Below are 19,057 nucleotides of genomic sequence, written 5' to 3' on the forward strand. Positions count from 1 at the left end.
CACAACTTCAGGTCTGTTGCTGGCTACCTGCCTCTTCCAGCCCATAGGAAACCAAGAACCTTTTGGTATAGTTCTTACTGGTGGTTGATGGGAGTAGCTCTCTTCACAAGGGGGTTTTCTTCTCTTGTTTTTTGGTAGCAGGTGTGTTGAATTGTTTTGGCATTTCAGAGAATAAGCCTTACCATGATAATGCTGCTTAGTTCTTTTCCAGCCTTGGGCTGGAGCTAGGTTGTCTTATTTGATTTTGTATGGGGTTTCCAGTTCTGGTCCATTTCACTCTGGGGAAGGTTCTGATCAAATGTAATTCAGCCTGTGATTTGTAAGATACTGCACTAATAAATGTGATTTTTGGTAACAGATGAGAAAAAAAAAGTGGGATAAAATGCCTGGATCTTTCTCCCTGTTGATTGGGAGTTTGGAATATAAAGTTCCTTAACTGTCTTGCTCATTCTCACCACTTTTATTTCCACTGCCTGTGTGGATTTTTCTTAAAATAGTGGTGATGACATCCGGCATATGCTTTTATTCTGTTTCTTGGGTTCAAAGTAGATATATTTGGTGGAAGGTTTTTACATGAAAGCATACATTTAAATAAAAAGCAAGAATTTGTGCATGTTTACATTATAGCCCAGTTGCAGAGTGAAACCCACAAATAGGTTAACAGCAACACAACAAAAAATTAGAACCCTTGCAGACTGTAGTCTCTGAATCCTTAAGTAATGTTTGAAATACTTTACCGTTGTTTGGATTAGCTGTTCTAATATCTACTCTTTTCCTACACTCAATTATGGCTCAAAGCAATGTCGTGATCTGACTGGTGGACTTCTTGGCTTCCTTTGATCATTCTTTCATGCTTATTTGTTTACTTTCATCCTTAATGGTGTTTTCTTACATCGTATATTCTTTTTTTCCCCTCCAGTTGTAAGGATTTTTATCAGGTGCCTGGCAATACAATTTAAGGTATTCATCAAGATGGAAAGAGAATCAGCTTGTATATCATCTGTATCATGGAACTAGACTCCGTATTTCACACTGTGAGCAATTTTGGATGCATTTAGAAAATATTTCCCTTTAATTAGTAGCAACTTAAGCTTTGAGAGAAAAAGCTCCTTAGGCTTCTTTATCTTGCTGAACAGAATGTTTGCTTATGCAATGAGAATTTTGTGTGTGTGTGCATATATGTGTGTGTGTGTGTGTGTGTGTGTGTATATATATATGCAAACATATACACAAATGTACTGTTAGTCTATTATGTGAACATATTTTTAATAGTTGTAGCATGCCCATTTAGAGAATAGAACAAAATTCCTAAGCTATTGCTTAGCATCCTCTAGCTAGCTTTTTTTTTTTTTTGGTAGGGATTTCCCCACTTCTTACACCCCTCCTCCAGATAACGCCTTTGGGAATTTCTTTGAATTGGGAGAATGCATTCTACCGCATTTCCTTGTCTCACAGCCTGGTGTGATGTTAATTCCTTTGCAGGGTCTCTGAAGGCAACCTAGGCAACTACTGCAGGAGAAATTGATAGAAGCGGTGCTGCTGAGTGGAGCCAGTAGCCTCTTGGTGTGATGAAGTCACCACAACATTTTGTGTGTCTTAACTTAGCTGCTTCACCTTGCAACGGATTTTGCTGATTGGAAATGGGTCTAGAAGCACCTAGATTGGTGTAGATGCACTTACTCATTTTTCACACTTCTTAATTATAGCTATTGTTAAAACCGTGCTTTTACGGTCTCTGTTAGTGGTGGTTTAATATGAAACTGCAGCTTCTGTTATCAGTCTTCCATGTTTATCCTCTTCATTTCTGGGTTCTTTCCTACTTCTGCTTTGTGTATGTTTCTGCGTGTGAGCACACATACGTGTACACATAGGAACTCAGGCAGTGAAAGTTGATGACTAATGAAGGGTTGGTTACAGCTTCTTTTTTAGTAGCTGAACTCCAGAGTTCAACCTGCAGTCCTGTTCATGAGGGAAGACATTGCCCCCAATAATACAAACACAACCTCATGCTTCTGCAAGCATTCTTGTCATTGAAACTATTTTCCATAGTTGATTACCAGTACCAGAAATAGAATTAGTTTTGCATTTTAATTAATGACATTCTAGATCTGTCTAGGTTGGACTGCCCTCAAATATTGACATGCTTACTACCTACAAGATCTTTGTATTAAGAGGAGGAGTTTACGGAGTTTATTTTTTATAAAGCAAAAAAAAAAATTGGTTATGTGACACAGCCTTTCTTTGGGAGTTAGATGAACCATATTAAGGATGTTGACTGAATTTTTCTGTTGCCTTTTCCAGTACAATTAATATAGTGCCTTTACCATCTCTCTCCATGAGTCTTTTTTTTTTTTTTAACAGAGGATAAAGGGGAATGTACAACTCCCACATAAAGCTGCTTAGTGCGAGGACTGTTCTTTAACAGAGATTCAAGACCACTTCTAACACCAGCTATGGTGATCTACTTTGAAAGGAACTTGCTATTCAATTGGCAACTTAGATTTTATAAAATAGAAGAAATGCTTCATGAGCTGTGTCGAATACTGCATTTTTGATCTGTGCCTCCCTATTGAATTCCCTATAGTCACTAGACAGCTTTGCAGAAGAAAATCATGTCCTCAGTAGCATAATAATCTAGCCAGACTGTCACAAATGTTTATGTTGCAAGTTATATTTCTTGGGTTGTAGAGGGAGATGGCAGAATTTTGGAGGAGAACCAAATCACAGCCCCAAAATGATGCAAGACGAAAGGGGAAATTCTTCCCTTTATTTAGCATTTAGTTCTCCAGTCAAGCTGTTTGCTCTTAAGTCTGAAGATCCAATAAATTGTTAAAAACACATAATGACATGTTTGAGAAGCCTTTCCACTAATAGAAATCTTTGACCCTTAATTAGGCAGCTGTGCTAAGACATCAATGACCTTTCCGCTTGTGTGAGCCAGCAGCCATTCTTATAGAAAGCAGACATCTTGTAATACAGCAGGAATTTACTTACTTACATTTTTCCTGTTTGTCCCCCACTGGGGACCTCCTGTGAGTGTCAGAGGGAATGAGTGTCTGGAGACAGTCAGAGAAGACAACTAGTCGCAGTGGGATGCCTTCAGGCCCCAGGGTTCCAGTACAGCCCCAGGCACCAACTGCTGTGAGACTAAGACTCCTATCTGCTTCCTTGGGCTTGGGCCAGATAATCTCAGAGGGCTTTCTCAGCTATTGAAAACTATGAACTGTTATTTTACCTCTATTTTTTACTAGATGGATGGTACTTTTGAAGGCAGTTGATCCAGATTAGACATTCTTGGAGAGAAGATGGGCTATACATTCTCTTGATCCTAGAATTATGACCTTGGCATGAGCATCAGTATTATTTGAAAAAGTGTGATCATGGTGAACCATCATGAACAGAGCTCCTGTGTATGTGATCATTACCAGCTTACCCTGGGATATTTTGAAATGTTTCTCCTTACCTTCAATAAAGGACCTTGAGTAGTGTCTTATCAAACCTCTCATTTCCTAGATAAGGTAGCTAAGGCTCAGGGAGGCTAAGTGCCTCCCCAGGGTTGGAGACCTGGTTAGCACCTGGGCAAGACATTTTAGTGCATCGTGCATGAATTTACTCAGATCTTTGTTCCACTCCTTGTGCGGGTCCCTTTCTACAATACACAGCTGACCCTTAGTGTGTTATTCATTGCTCACAAAACTGCTTTGTGGCATCTAACTCACTGGTGTCCATTATTTCTGGGTTTGTTTCATGCAGATTACGTAGCTGTACCAGTCAGAGTGAGTCACATCAAGCCAATATTTATGGTAATTTGTTCATGCTTATGTGGAAATGCATTTTTTTTTGTATTGAAGTTTTGCTTTTCTTTTGAACATTTAAAAAATTTAAAAACACTGTGCTTAGTTTTTTTCCCCCTGCGCTTCAACTATTTAACTGATGATCAGTTTTGTAGAGAGAGTATTTATGGATTGATTCTTCCATTCATTCACCTAATACTTATGGAGCACCTGTTGTGTCCATCCAAATGCCACACGGCAGGGGTCCAGTGGTAAAACAGCTGGATGCTGCCATTTCTGAGGTTATTCAGAGTCTAGCTATGCTTCATGGAGTTTGTCTTGATTCCTAGCCAGTGACCTGTTTCACATCGCTTCTCAAAGAATCCAGTTGAAAAGCCATTTGCTTGGTCAGTTTCTGCCTTGCGATTATTCCACTGACAATTTCTTTTCCTGAAAAGGCACCTTTGCTGTCATCACAACATGTATCATCCAGTTTTCCAAAACCCTGTTCTTAGCTTCTGTTCTGTTACCTGACCGAACAAAAGAGATTAATTAGCTAAACTTGTTTGTACTATTGTGATTCACAAAATGAGTGCTCCCTTCTTTGGAAAAACTGTTCCGTGGAATCCTAAATGGGTAGTCTAGATAGCATGGTGTCTAGGGAACTAATTGCAGGTTAAAGACCAAATCCCTTGGCCTTGCATAGCAAGCCCATTATTATGTACAGCCCATATTTGCTTGTTTTGCCTCTTGTTCTGAAGCTCCTGTAGAATGTTTCAGAAGCATCAAACCTATTGCAGTGCGTAGAGATTTGCAGTGTTGTCCCTTGATAAAGTGCCTTTGCATGTGCTGGTTCCTCGGCCTGAAATGTTTCTCCTCTCTTCAGACTGACTTTCAAGGCAAGTTCAGATACGATCTCTCATGAATGCTTTGTGACATTTACCCTCTTTACTGACCCCTGTTGTACAGAGCTGAGCTAGGTCGACGGTGTCTGTCTTAACATCCCTTTAGTACAAAGATCCCATAGGACTTTATAGACTGTATTGTGATTATTTGTCTGTTGGTTCTCTTTCCCAAATAGATATTTTGTTCCTTGAGGGCAGGGACTCTATTTTCATCTCTATATCCCAAGGCCTAGTTCAGTGTACTGCAGATACCAATAGCTAGCAGATATCCAGTAGTCCTTGAACAAGCAGATTGGGAATCACCATATAAAGCCTATGGTGCTGGTATTGGCAGCTACTGCTCCATGTGGAGAACTTAATTTTTCAAAATAATGTGACTATATGAATTAGACGCAAAGGATAAAGAGATTGGCAGTCATCCTAATGTAATCCATTAGAAATTTTATGTAAAACCCTCCAGAAAATGATTGTCTCCAAATGAGTTTCAATAAAGTAAACAAGAATTAAGTGCCTTCTCTAAGCAAAGTATTGTATTAGATCTCTGGGATTGAAAGATTTAAGAAAAGCCACAAGCTAGTAAAGATTTGTTTCATGTGTAAATGATCTGATAATAAGGCAGAGATTCTGCTAGGCTGTAGATAGGCCTATAAGTCTGGGGGTAGAAGGTGCATTCCAGAGAGAGGAGCTGGCTTGAACAAGAACCTAGAGATCTGATGGTCAGCAAGGAGATGGCTTGGGTGGTGGTGGTGGTGATGAAATGGAAAAGGCAGGGAAAGACCAGGGACCTTTGCGTGGGGGAGATGGGGATGGTATCAGAAGAGCTAAGTGACACCTTATTATTTCCTGAAAGATGGGAGATAATTAATAGGGCCTGGATAAAGCCAAAAAGGAATCTCTCCTCAGGTTTAATTAAATCAAGTCTGTATTCAGCAGGGAAAGAGAGCAGTTGCTCAGTATATAACCACATAAGACGTTTGCTTCTCCCCTAGCCCGTTTACCCTTGAGGGTACACTTTGACATTCAAAGTCATCACAAGGAAATGAAGCCAGGAAATCTAATCTGAATCAATCAGTTTAGCCCTAGAGAGAATTTAGGATGGAGGTCACTGAAGTGCCTGTGAAAATACCATCCAGAGCGTAAAGAACCCCATGGTCCTTTGGTGCTTCATTACTCACACCTTCTGTTTCTTTTTCTTTGTCAATTAGCTTTGTGCTATTTACAAAGAATACAATCATTTTATTAGTTAATGAGGTTATGAATAGAGAAGCTGCTTTCATGTAGGTGAAAGAGTAGTTTATTAAAAAACTATCTGTAATCACTTCTATTCATCCCCAAGGTGTGATATCTCCTATGCCTCTTCCCACTTTCCTTTTTTCTAAAAGAATCAGGGAAGATATGTTTAGGGAGTGGTAAGTTAACTTTTGTGCCTCTGAGAATTGGATCTGGTCAGATGCCTCTCTACCCTGGATGTAACCTCAGAAGATGGAATTGTAAGGATAATCTCTAGAAACCTTGGCCAGAGCATGAAAGCAAATAGATTTTGAGTGAGAGATGATGAGGTAGAAAAGAAGCTCATTCACTAAACAAGTGCTTATTCAGGCATAGTTCTGGGTAGAGAAACAGTGAACAAAACCACCTATATTTTGCTTTCATGGAGCTAACATTCTGGGAGAAAGGGGAGGGGCCAATAACCAAACACATTAGCAGATACAAAGCATATCACAATGGTGAAAATGAAGAATGTTTATGCTACTATTATAGTCATATTTGGGGTTTCCATTTATTGAACATGTTCATAATATTTAATTTGACTCCATGCTTTGTTTTTAGCTTACTGCTTTTATATTTACTTTCTGACTAGGCTACATAAACTGCAATCTTGAGGGTTTTTTCCCCCTAGGTAAGTATAGCTGTTGAAATAATTGGAGTACTGTGAACAAAAGTTATAATCAGGCATTTAGCTCTGGAATTGACTTAAAGAAAAAGGAAGGTGGACATCAGAGCTCATGAGTATTTTTCTCAAGGGTAGAACTGTCAGAATTCAGATGAAGAATGTAGGATAGAAACAGACCTGTCTCTCACTTGAGTCTGAGGGGAGCAGATTGGAGTGCTCTTCTGGAAAATTGGGAGCTCGAGTTTAGGGAGCACTGGCCCTGGGAGGGAGGCAAGGAAGTGGTGGACACCATCGGTAAACACAGCTCCTTAGGAAGAGATGAGAGTGAACTAGTAAGTGAACATACAAGAAATTTTGCAAGGAATTTCAATTTGGGTGGGAAGGAAGAAAGATAAAGTCAGTGAGATGCATGTACCTCAGTGAGCAACACTTGTAAAAACAGGTCCTGCCCAATTTAGAACATTTGGGTAATCAGTTATAGAAATGATGCCTTGAAACAAAAAGCAATATTTACGAATTTTTAAAAATTCCTACACTATTATGTGTGATCTTTAATTCAGTGTCAGTGTTCTGTTATACTCCAAGCAAGATTTTGGTCAGTACTTTCTACCTTTCTTCTAAAATAATTAGGATTTAAAGGAGAATTTCTCCTAGTGGTAGAAAAGACTGGGCTCTGGGGTAGACATTCTGGTTCTCCCCCTGGCTCTACCACTTACTCACCTTTGGACCTTGGATAGGTTGCATAGTCTCCTTGTATATCGTGGTCCTTCAATTGTAAAACTCAGAATAACTAACAGTCCCTACCTGGTAGAGTTATTGTGAGTGTTAAATGCAGTAGTACATGGAAAGCGCTTGGCACAGTATCTGTAAGATGGTTATGTTGCCCAACAATTGTTAACTCATTATTTGTCTCTCTGGTGTTAGGAATTTGTTTGTGTGTACATATTTACCTGTTGAGCAGACTCTCATTGAATGTGGTCATACTTTCTTCTACATGTTTGGATGAATGATTTTATGATGAAGTTTTTAGAAAGAGCTCTGTTTTTGCTATTAATCTTTTTTTTTTTTTTTTACAATTTGAAACGCTTTATTTTTGTGTGTGTCCTGGTTATTAACAAGGCTACTTAATAAAGTTAGGATTCCAGTGAAAGGAAGTTTTCATGAAAGCCTTCAGGATCGCTTGTATGTCACTTAGCAGGGAGTAGCACTGAATTTGGCGTAAGACTTAATGACCTTATTTACAGCCTCCAAGAAATCCTTCTCGGTAGCAATTTTTCACCGTGCTCTGATGGTAAACATGCCGGCTTCTGTGCAGACGCTTCTAATCTCCGCACCAGTGCTATTTGCACACAGTCATGCTAACAATTCAAATCTGATATCTCTTTCGACACTCATTGAACGAGCATGAATCTTAAAAATATGAGTCCGACCCTCTAGATCAGGTAAGCTGAATTCAATCTTTCTGTCCAGTCTCCCTGGCCTCATGAGTGCTGGATCCAGGGTGTCAGGTCTGTTAGTGGCCATCAGCACTTTAATGTTACCTTGAGGATCAAAACCGTCCAGCTGATTGATCAGTTCCAGCATCGTTCTCTGCACTTCGTTGTCTCCTCCAGCACCATCATCAAAACGAGCCCCTCCAATAGCATCAATTTCATCAAAGAAGATGAGGCAGGCTTTTTTCGTTCTGGCCATTTCAAAGAGCTCACGAACCATTCGAGCCCCCTCACCGACGTACTTCTGTACAAGTTCAGATCCAATAACTCGAATGAAGCAAACATCAGTCCTGTTAGCAACTGCCCGAGCACAGAGGGTCTTGCCTGTACCAGGTGGACCAAAGAGCAGCACACCCTTGGGAGGCTCAATGCCAAAGTTAACAAACCTCTCTGGATGAAGTAATGGGGTTTCAACTACTTCTCGAAGTTTCTCAATCTTACAGCCACCCACATCACTGTACGTGACATCAGGTTTTTCTTCCACCTCCATCATGGTAACTGTTGGGTCAATCTTGGGAGGCAGTGGAATGTGAATCTGATACTTATTTCTGTCCACCCCAACTCTCATCCCTTCTTCAATGTTGGTAGGTGCTACCTGATCACTGATGTCCACCACAAACTTGGCAAACTGCTTCACATTGATAATGTACTTTGGGTCCTCCGAGTCAGCATTGATTATCTTCGTACACCTTGCAACCTGCAAAGGCTGTTCACTCTGCACTGTTTGCTTATCTGCAGCCAAATCCCAGAGTGCTGGTGGGGCCAGGCCAGTATCAGACTCTTTAATACCAGTGAGCTCATTAATTTTCTTGAGAAGTTGTCGAATGTCATCTTCAACCTGCTTTATCTGCCTAGAGTAAGTGCTTTGACCGTAAGTTTTCAGCAAGGCAATATCCCCCTCATCCAGAGCTCGGATGGGCTTGTCGTCCTTCTCCTCCTCTTTGGTTTTCCGCTGATCCGCACTGAGGTAATCTGGCATTTTTGGAGTTCCGAGGGCCTCAACTGCTCAGTGATTACACAGCACCTTCGTCGCTTCCGGTGGTGCCCTTGCTATTAGTCTTTTAAATGCTGATTCAGTTCACTTGAATTGCAAGTCTACATCACAGTGACCTATGAACAGAGGAATTGAAGGAGTGAATGACCACAGGGGTCTATGAAGGAGGACCACTAGACATAGTAAGTGACTTTCTGTCAGGAAAAGAGAAAAGTGGGGGTCGGGGGGTAGGAGCAAGATAGCAGCAAATAAGATTAAATTCCTTTCACTGGGACAGGGGAGTTAGGGATGGTTTCTCCTTACATGGTGCGTGGTCTAAGCAAGGTACTGCTACAGTGTTGTTTGCTCTTTCCAGGAAAGAATAAGCAAGGAGATGGGATTGGTGTAGATGCAGGGCAGGATGGTCAGGAAGGAGTTGTTATGTGGCGGTTAGTTTGTTGGAAAGATTTCTAAAAGCAGAGTGCTTGGGTCACAGTGTAGATGGGTTTAAAATGAACTCTTACCAAATAGCTAGTGACAGAAGTATGCCAATTTATATTCCCACCAGCACTGAATGAGAAGGCCTGTTTCCTTATTCCTAAGCCACGAGCAAACATTTTGATCTTTGCTAATCTGCTAGGTGAAAATTAGTACCTCATAGTTTAGTTCGAGCATCTTTTCATGTGTTTTACCCATATTTTCCTCCTCTGTGAACAGTCTGTTAATGGTTTTTGCAAGCTCACTTTTGAGTTTTGGTCTTCTTGATTTGGAGTAAAGAAATTAACATTTTCTTATGATTTCCCCCCCTACTTTGTCATCTGTCTTTTGATATTGTTTGATATTGATATTGATATTTGGGGGATAAGAAATTAAGTTTTATGTAATGAAAGTTGTCATGTCACTTCTGTTGTTTTTGGATTTTATATAATAATGAAAAAGCCTAACCCACTTTGGTATCATAAAACTGTTCCAACGATGTCTTTTTTGTATTTTAATGACTTTATTCTTATTACACATATTTTAGTTTAATAAGGAAATAGAAATTTATTTCTTCCCAATGACTACCTAGTTGCCTCCAAACATTTTTTGAACAATATATCTTCATATCTTTTCTTTGCCTGTGATAGCTTAATTCTTGAGAAAGTTGATATTTACTTAGACCAGGGTGGAGGTGGCATAAAAGGGTAGCATGAAAGGGTGGCATCATCTATTAAATCCCCTACAGCAGTTTGAACTGTTTGGGGAGTTTGCTCTGTTTTGTTAACTGTTAGTTTCTTAACTAGCTCTACACTGTTAATTTCTCTATTTTGTTTTCTCTACTTAGCCTTAATATCTGGTGTGGCTAGTCTCCTCTTATTCTTTGTTCCAAGAGTTTCCTGGATCTTCTTACATGCTTGTTTTTCTATATAAACTTTAGAAGTTGTCTAGTACTTAAAAAAAATGATGTTTTGGAGGAAGGGTTAAATTTATAGGTCAGTTTACCAAGAATTTATGAAATTGAACCAACCTGTGCCCAGAGTTCCCATTTATTCAAATCCTTTATGGCTCTAACTAGTGTTCTTACAGTATTCTTCATAAGTCTTGATAGCAGTTTTTTATTTAAATGATTTGCTATACTTTCATGATAGGTTCTTGTCTAATCTTCATATGTTTCCAGGTATTGAGGGATGAGAAGGGAATAGGAGTGTTCTTTAGGCACCATAGAATGAATAAATAACCTAGGGGAAAAAATACTGAAAATTTGCATAGATGGATATGATTGACTCACGTTTCTTTTACCCCTATTTAAAAACCCCATCTTTTGAATTATTGTTCTAACTAAAAACATGTATTTGCCTTGAATCTCTAACTGTGTTTAATACATGTTTTTCTCACTCCCAGATTGAGAACACCAATTGCTCGGATCCTTTTGCACACTGTTGTGTAACATTGTCTTTCACTAATTTATTTACCCATTAATAAATTAATTCAGGAGGCATTTAACAAGTACTTACTATAGGTCAAACATTAGGAATATGCTAATGAGATGTCCCTTTCATCAAAGGGTTTGCTGTTCACTAGTAGACTGGCCTGAAAACAAATTATAATAATGTACTTCTTGAAATTATATGAAGGGTGGAATTGAATCCTGGAGTTGGAGTGCTTAAGGCTGTCCTGGGACAATCAGGGAGGTCTTCACTGAGGAAGTGGCATCTAAACTGGGCCATTTAAATGAGTTGCTGCCAGGTGGGCAGAGCAGGGGAAGCTGCACCAGACAGAAACTAGCAAATACCAAGTCACTGGGATATGAGTGAGTTACAAGTAATTTAGTTTAAGACTGTGGAAGGAAATGACGCTTAGCCAATGTGCAGGTACTGCATTTCAAAAGACTTTATATAACATATAGAAGAAGTTTTCCTTATTCAAAAGGCACTGAAGAGGATTTTTGAGCAGAAGATACTGGGTCAGATTGTAGATTGCAACCCTTTGGTAGCTATATGGAAGATAAATGAGAAGGGCAGGGGTATACGCTCAGGAATACTAGTGTGGAGGTTACAAGACTAAGCACAGTGAGAGACTATTTTCTCTTAAACTAAGGCTGTGGCATTAAGAATGACAGGGATCCTATGTAATTCAGTGATTCAACAGTTATTTATTACATTCACCTATAGACCAGGCTTTGCACTAGGCTTCTAGGATGGAACAGCATGTAGGATAGATATGCTTTCTACTTCTAATGAGATTACATTCAAGTGGGAGGAAACTGACAAAGAAGCTGATAAATAATCTGATATGACAGGCACTGGTAAATGAAATGAAGCAGAATGAAGGGGAAAGCAGGGTGGTGTGGAGCATCCTGATCAGGACACACCTTTCAGCAGAGTGATTGTTGAATACAGACCCAAGGTGGGGTTGGGGAGGGTGTAAACCAGAGGTTGTTTGGGAAGGAGGGTCCATGCAGAGGGAATGGCCGGTGCAAAGGCCCTGAGAAGAGACTGCGCTTGGCATGATTAAAGAATAGCAAAGAAGCCAGGAGGGCTGGAGCCAAGTGACAAAGGAGGAGCTGGGAGCCAGAGGTCATTGTGGGAATTAATTAGATGTTAGAGTGAGATGGGAAATCAGGGCAGTGTTTTGAGTACAGGGGTGTAATGATTTGTCTGGTAGCATTGAAAGCATCTTGTTCGTTGCTACATGGAGAACAGATCATAGCGGGTTAAGGTATAAATAGATCAGTCAGGAGGCTAGTCCAGAAATCTAGGAGAGATGATGATGGACCAGGGTGGTGACGTTGGATGTGATTAAGGGGTGGCAGAATTATGGATTTGTTTCCAAATTGAAGCTAAAAGGATGCTGGTAGAAAAGCCTAGGAAGTGAAACCAGCAGGAATGGATAGGATAACTCTTGCTAAGGAAATTTGCAGTATTTTCAAGGGAGATGAGGAAAGAATAGTTCAGAGCGCCACTGTAGCACAAGCAGTCAACACAGCCAGTGTGGTGAGTGGGCCATGGTGAACTCTTGCAGGGTTCCTCCATGCATCTGTGTACTTGTAAGCCACACTGGAATGTGTGTAATGATTCAATAGAGAGTTCCTAGGATTGCCTTACTCTAAGAGGCTGTTAAATAGGGTTAATTGGAAGCATATAAAAGGTGTCTACTTTCCTGGGCAATGAAATTGATAAAGCAACTACACTTAAAGTTAACTTTAAACAATTTCACAGGCTGAGAATTTTCAGCAAACAGTAATCAGAGCTTTGATAATATAAGAAATTGGCAGCCCATTTGTATTGACATGGGTCAGAGGAACAATGTGGGGGACACAGAAAAGGACCCAAAGATCATGGATCTTAGGAGTGTGGGGAAAATGAATTAAGTATGGTTGAAAATTATGAATTGCCTAACCTTTTATCCAGGTGCTTTTAGCTAAGTGTTCTCTCTAAAGCTTAGGTACTTTTCTTTACTAGCAAAAAGGTTACAAAATGTTCCAGAGAGTTGAGTCAAGGCTAATTCCCTTATCTTTGGACGTTATCTTTGAGTGGTGCAGGGCTGTCTGTTCCAATAATAAGTATATTTCTGTAAATCATGTCATGTGTTCTATTATGAAACAGAAAATACATTCATGAAGGTTTTTTATGGATCCAAGCCAGGTACCCCTTTTTTCAGACCTTGCCTTTTGAAGGATTTTAGACTGTTCATAAGAATTCAGATTCCCCTTGCAAAATTTAGGATGAAAACCATGCCCAAGGCTGTTGCAGTCACTGTGGATGGGTTTAATTTCCACAGTATAAGACAAGTTAGAGATCAAAGCCATATAGGATTGAAGACTGTTCTCTTGGCCATAACTGATCAAGGGAAATAGTTCAACACATATTTTTCTCCAATTAACTGTATATACAGTCAACCATGTGCAATCCTCATTGAATTGGGTGGGTTCATTCTTTCTTAAATTCATCTGTTTTGTCATCATAAGTCACAAAATTAACTCTAGTTATTATAGGCAGAGTAATGGATAAAAAGGAATCTCTTAAACCACAGCGGTTAATGTAAAAATCTTTCTTCTGTTAATTGGCTTGTTTTTATAACTTTATATAGGCTTAGGTAGACTTATGTCATTGTGTTAATGATGCACTATGCGTGTGTGTCTGCATGTGTGCATGCATGTCGACACATATACATATGTAATTCCTCTCTTTTCCTCCCCAGACTGTAGTAGTCTTTCTGAAATGTGAACTGTTCTTATGTTTTAAATTTCTTTTCATCTAGCTTAGTGTCTGACACAAAGTAGGAGCTCAAAAAATGATTGTCACTCAAAACATAGAAACATTGTATTTTATTGTTCTGTTGACTATACACTAATGTACCTTGTTTACTTTTGAAATACTGATAGAGACTGTAATGACTGTACCCTGTGTTCCTGGCATCTTGGTTTTATGTGACAGTCTATGACATATTCATGACTCCAAACATTAAAAAGACAGCCTTTGAAAGGGAAGTGACTCTGTGCATGAATGTAGAAGGAGCATATGAGATTATGAGACAAAACTCTAGTAATATGTATATATATATAGGTATTATAGGCTTAGTATCTCCTATTAGAAGGAATTTTAGGCTGCTGATAGGAATAGATGATATTTGATGTAGTAAAAGTTCAAAAGCAAGAAGGACGTGGTGGGAACAAAATGGAACCAGGTATGCAATTAAATTGCAGGTCAGAATGATCTAACTGTAGGATACAGAGGCCACAACTTTGGCTCTGAGTTTTCTGTCAGCCAGCAGGAAGAGGAAGTTCTTGACGAAGTAAAGAGAAGCTAGTTGCTCAGAATGATTATAACTATTCTTGGCACCAACATCAGACAAGAATTTCTCCCAAGAGTCCTCGTAAAGAGTACACTGTGTTTTGTTTTGAAAATGATCAAGTCTTGTAAGGCTGATTTTCCTGAAACACATTTGTTTTAATAGCGTTGCTTCAAAGCCAATTTTGTAAAAGCAACTGCAAGGTTCTGTCCAGGTACTTCATTCTCTGATGATGTGGTTTAGCCCAGAGATGTGAAGAGCAGATGAACTACTTGTCCTTCAGTCTACCCTGTGTACTGTTTTTCTCAGCTGAGGTTTTGAGAATTATTCATTAACATTGAACTTAAAGGTGGCGTTACTGCCTCCTATATAGGCCTAGATTGCAGCAATTCTGTGTGGCCAATTACAGAGAGAGACCGTACCCTAGCAGAGTGTCAGATTAAAACTGGGCTTTAGCATCCTTTGGAGTGAGCTGAGTTGCTAACAAAGACATTTGCCTGAATAGAAAGTTGCCCTCCTTATTTCCAAGGGTTGCATGGTGGGGAGCCAAACAGCTAGGCCGGGATTATACACAGAACATTCTTTACTGGAGTGCCTGGGTGGCTCAGTTGGTTAGGTGTCTGCCAGGGTCCTGGGATCAAGCCTTGTATCTGGCTTCCCTACTTTTCAGGGGAGTCTCCTTCTCCATCACTCTTTGCCCCTCCCCTAACTTGCGCATTCGCTCTCTCTTTCTCTCTCTGTCTCTCTCTCTCTCTCTCAAATAAAATAAAATCTTAAAAAAAAAAAGTTCTTTAGTACTCAGACGAAGGGGGTGGTCTACTCCAGGGACTTTAAACAAGTATTCCTGGGGGTGTACCTGAACAGTCAGGAAAGTGTGGAAAGTTCCAAGGGCATCCGTTTCCAAAATCTGGACTGTGTGCTCAGTCTTGTTTCTCCTCACCCTTTCACAGTTACTCTTTTCCCATTTTAGCGAAGAAAGGCATCTCTCTTATCTGTCCTAAATCTTGCTGTAATGTGTTGTGCATGGGCGTAGAATCCACCTGGGCACTGAACAGAGCAGCAATTTGAAATATTTTCTTACAAAGTAGTATGGTAGTGTGAGCAATTAAAGACTCACTAACATAAACATATGCTGTCTCGGGATGAAATTCTGTGAGGAAGGTAGACTGATGTTAGAGCTAAAGAGAAAAACTTGCCATATACATTTTCCAACTAGAAAGGAGGAAATTGAATTTATTTATAAAGTTGATGATGGTGCTTACATTAGGGTTCTCTAGAGAAACAGAACTAAATAACATACATAAACACACACACACATACACCCCTGGTTGTGGATAGGACAGAGAGGAAAATGATAAGTGAAAAAGAGATTAAGAGATTATAAGGAATTGACTCATGTCATTATGGAAGCAGAGAAGACCCAAGTTCTGCACTTGGCAAGCTGAAAACCCAGAGGAGACAGTGGTATAAATTTCACTCCAAACCCCAGCAGGCTTGAGACCCAAGAAGAGCCAATATTTTAGTTCTAGTTCAAGGACAGGAAGAGACCAATGTCCCAACTGAGGGCAGTGAGGAAAGAGTTCCCTCTTAGCCTTTTTGTTCTGTTTAGGTCTTCAATTAATTGAAGGAGTCCCACAGGCTTTAGGGAGGACAAACTGCTTTACTCATTCAAACATTAATCTAATCCAGAAACACTTACCAGAATAATGTTGGACTGAAAATCTGGATACCTTGTGGCCCAGTAAAGTTGAAACATTAAATTAGCCATCATGGTGGGAAATACAAGTTATGTTATTAAAATTTAACTGTCTACTTATGACACAAATTATGTTTTTGTAATTCTATATAAGTTTATGATGATGTCAACTTTAAACTTCATGGGGGGAATTAAAACTTTGGGAGAGGATACTTAAGTTTTTGTCTTTTGTTTTTATTTTTTAGGACCTATATGGACAAATATTTGAAGACCACAAATTACTCCCATAGTATGATCAAAATAATTGCTAGCTTGACACATGCTATACCCAAAACAAAATCTCAAAGATAGGTCAAAGTTTAGTTCCCCTTTTTAAGGTAAAGAGAATAGGTTCAAACTATGTCATTGCAGCAATTTTCATTATCACCACCTTGGTCAAAGTCACAGTCCTCTCATGACTGGATCATCACAGCAGCTTCCCTGCTTGACCTTGACTGTTATTCTGTTCTCAGCACGGTGCCCAGAGTTATCTGGTTAAAACAGAAGTCGTGTCATGCCAGTCTTCTGCTCAAAATCCTGTTTTGATCTTCCCTGGACCTAAATGATTTCCCCACTCTGTCTTATCCTATTTTCCCCCATACTCAGCTGGCTCACGGTGCTCTAGCCACAGTGGTTGCCTTGCTGGCCTGGAGCATGTCACCAGGTAATTTACATTCTCCTATCCTTGCATTATTATTTCCTATGCCTGGGAACCCTCTTCTGTTTCTCCTCTTAGCCAAGCCCTACCCTCAAGTCTTTGCTCAAATTCTCCGTGAAGTCTTGCTCAACCATCCTCTGTACAACTGCACCACCTTCTACCTTCATATTCTCTGCATTGTAGCTTAATTTTTCTTCCCATATGCTTACTTCTCAACAATTTTGTGTGCCTTGTTCACTGGTATTCCCCAGTGCTTGGAATAGCACATAGCAGGCACACAGCAGCCACATAGTAGGCATAGAGTAAGTATTTATTCAGTGAGTAGGCCTATATTTTGTGTAGTTTTCATAGATCAAGTTCAGTATTTTATCTCCCTTTTGACAACTAACAAGATAGGTAGTAAAAAAAAAAAAAGAAACAATATAGAATCTTGAAAAGGCACAATTATTTAGTGTTTTACTAAATTTGAGTTGAAAATCTTTACTTACCCCTGTTTTCTCTGTTCCTTGATAATGATTTTATCTTAAATTATATTTTTTGTGCATTTATCCTGTTTGAATTTTTTATCAAAAAGTCTTTATTTTGAAATCTTGAATACCTGTATTTCTTAAAAGGTCAAATCCATTTTAGATGAATTGATGTAAACAGAACCATGCACAGCTGGGCTTTCTGGATGACTGCAAGGTCAGGAGGGGCTATTGCTCAGGGGTGTTCAGGTGTTGACTCTGTTTCTCCGACTCCACCCCACTTTCTTACTGTGGCAATATGGCCTTGCACATGCGCAGCTGGCCTCAAGAACCAGGAGATGTTTTTAGCACCACTTCAAAAGAAAAAGTAATGTTGTTAGCATAAGTTCTTCCAGAGCAGTAAGCTAAATCTGAGAAAGGAAAGGGCAGAAATCTGGTGAGATTTAGGTTTCTCTCTCAATTCTGGCAGTACCCTGCCCCCATGGAGAAAGAGGGTCATTGGTGGCACCAACAAGCCCCACAGGGAATCAAGGAAGAAGAGAAACTCTGTGCAAAGATATGCTGCATCTCCCACTACTTGATATAGGTACCTTCTTTGTTTTTTCCTGTTAAATTCTCTATGCTTGCTAAATAAATTAAGAATTTATAGCCAAGGGGTGTGTCTACGTGTGTTGCTGGTGGTGATGGGGTTGTTGGGAAGGTTGATGGTATTGGAACTATTGGTAGTAGACTGTTTTGATGGGGCCGGGTGCTGAAGGAGGAGGATGTGCTGGTGGTATGCAGAGTTTTTTCTATCAATCCATATTAAGACCCATTGTGCCGTATGACCTAAATACAATTATTTCCATTTATATATATTTGTATATACATATATAAATAAATTATTTTTGAATAGCTATAAAGAGACTATATTAATGTCTTTCAAGACGTCCTAAGATTTCTAGGAATTTCTTTGAGTCCAATAAAGCCACTTTTCTGTTTGAGGTCCTTTGGACTCTAGCCTTTAAAAAGTTGTTTATCTGGTGGTTGTTCATACACACGTGTTCTCTTACTCATAAGGATTCTCTGTCAAGGTAAGATATTTTCAGCCTAGTGTTGTGTTACCATCCTAAATCCTTCAAAGCAAAGGCAAATCTTTTGTTTCCCCATTAAGCCTGTTTGCAGTGTTAGCATCTTGATGGTACAATGCATTTTTCCAGCATACTTCACACTCTGTCCTGTTGTGTCTTTACAATAGTTATGAAAGGTAGGCAAGGATTGCTATTATCTTTATATGTCATTTGAGGGTTCGTCTTATAGATAACAAAACCTGAGACTCAGATAAAATGAATTACTCAGGTCAGTAAATCCCAAACAGAATCAGGACAAAGACCTGCATCTTGCAACTCTTGATCCTTTAATCAGCCTGTTTTTCCTTTTCTGATCCCCAGTGGTTTCCTCTCATCATCCCCCACTGACAGCAGATAGGGAACATCCTCTCTCTCAGTATTAGCTCCTTGCCTGAATGATTGAATCCTTGCTCTAGATCAATTCTCAAGTTTTTATACCAATACAGAATGTCAGGTCAGCCTCTAGCTCTACTTTCCCTTTTTGTTCCTATTAATACTTGGCTGTATACTTGCATATAATTCTAACAGATTGGATTGTGTCTATGATAATTCTCCTACCAAATAGAAATATCTTTAGTTCTAGAAAACTGTATAATATTTCCCAGGAGGTTTTTTTTTTTTTGTTGTTGTTGTTGTTGTTTTGTTTTTGGTGACAGCTTGTATAATATAGAAAGACATACTTAAAAACTTTATTGAGGTATATTGTACATAGCATATAATTCATCCATTTCAAGTATGGTTGACCCTTGAACAGTGTGGGGCTTAGGAGCTCTGATCCC

The 19,057-nt window shown here is 39.4% G+C and overlaps 2 protein-coding genes across 3 annotated transcripts in view; one reads left to right on the plus strand and one right to left on the minus strand.

Moving 5' to 3' along the window:
* The window catches only part of ANO4 (anoctamin 4), a 450,000-nt gene that overhangs the window by 86,833 nt on the left and 344,110 nt on the right, over nt 1–19,057 (plus strand). Inside the window, exon 1 of one of the 2 annotated variants that reach the window (XM_032844285.1) lies at nt 1,545–1,589. The exons of the other annotated variant lie outside the window; for it this stretch is intronic. The gene's annotated coding sequence lies outside the window, so the exon portion shown is untranslated. Of the gene's footprint in view, nt 1–1,544; nt 1,590–19,057 lie in introns of those variants that run through there. 2 annotated transcript variants of the gene reach the window in all.
* LOC116859191 (26S proteasome regulatory subunit 7-like) lies at nt 7,257–9,105 on the minus strand. The gene is made up of 2 exons (XM_032844289.1): nt 7,781–9,105; nt 7,257–7,259 (listed from the first exon to the last, which is right to left on the minus strand). Exon 1 carries the CDS (start codon nt 9,042–9,044, stop codon nt 7,926–7,928), a length of 1,119 nt encoding a protein of 372 aa, XP_032700180.1. The 5' UTR covers nt 9,045–9,105; the 3' UTR covers nt 7,257–7,259; nt 7,781–7,925.

This window comes from Lontra canadensis, unplaced genomic scaffold (assembly GCF_010015895.1).
Source record: "Lontra canadensis isolate GAN:19392208 unplaced genomic scaffold, GSC_riverotter_1.0 scaffold150, whole genome shotgun sequence".
Classification (NCBI taxonomy): domain Eukaryota; kingdom Metazoa; phylum Chordata; class Mammalia; order Carnivora; family Mustelidae; genus Lontra; species Lontra canadensis.

Bases quoted from the DNA above. Each gene is read 5' to 3' on its own strand.
- LOC116859191 (XM_032844289.1), bottom strand. From the start codon at position 9,044: ATGCCAGATTACCTCAGTGCGGATCAGCGGAAAACCAAAGAGGAGGAG.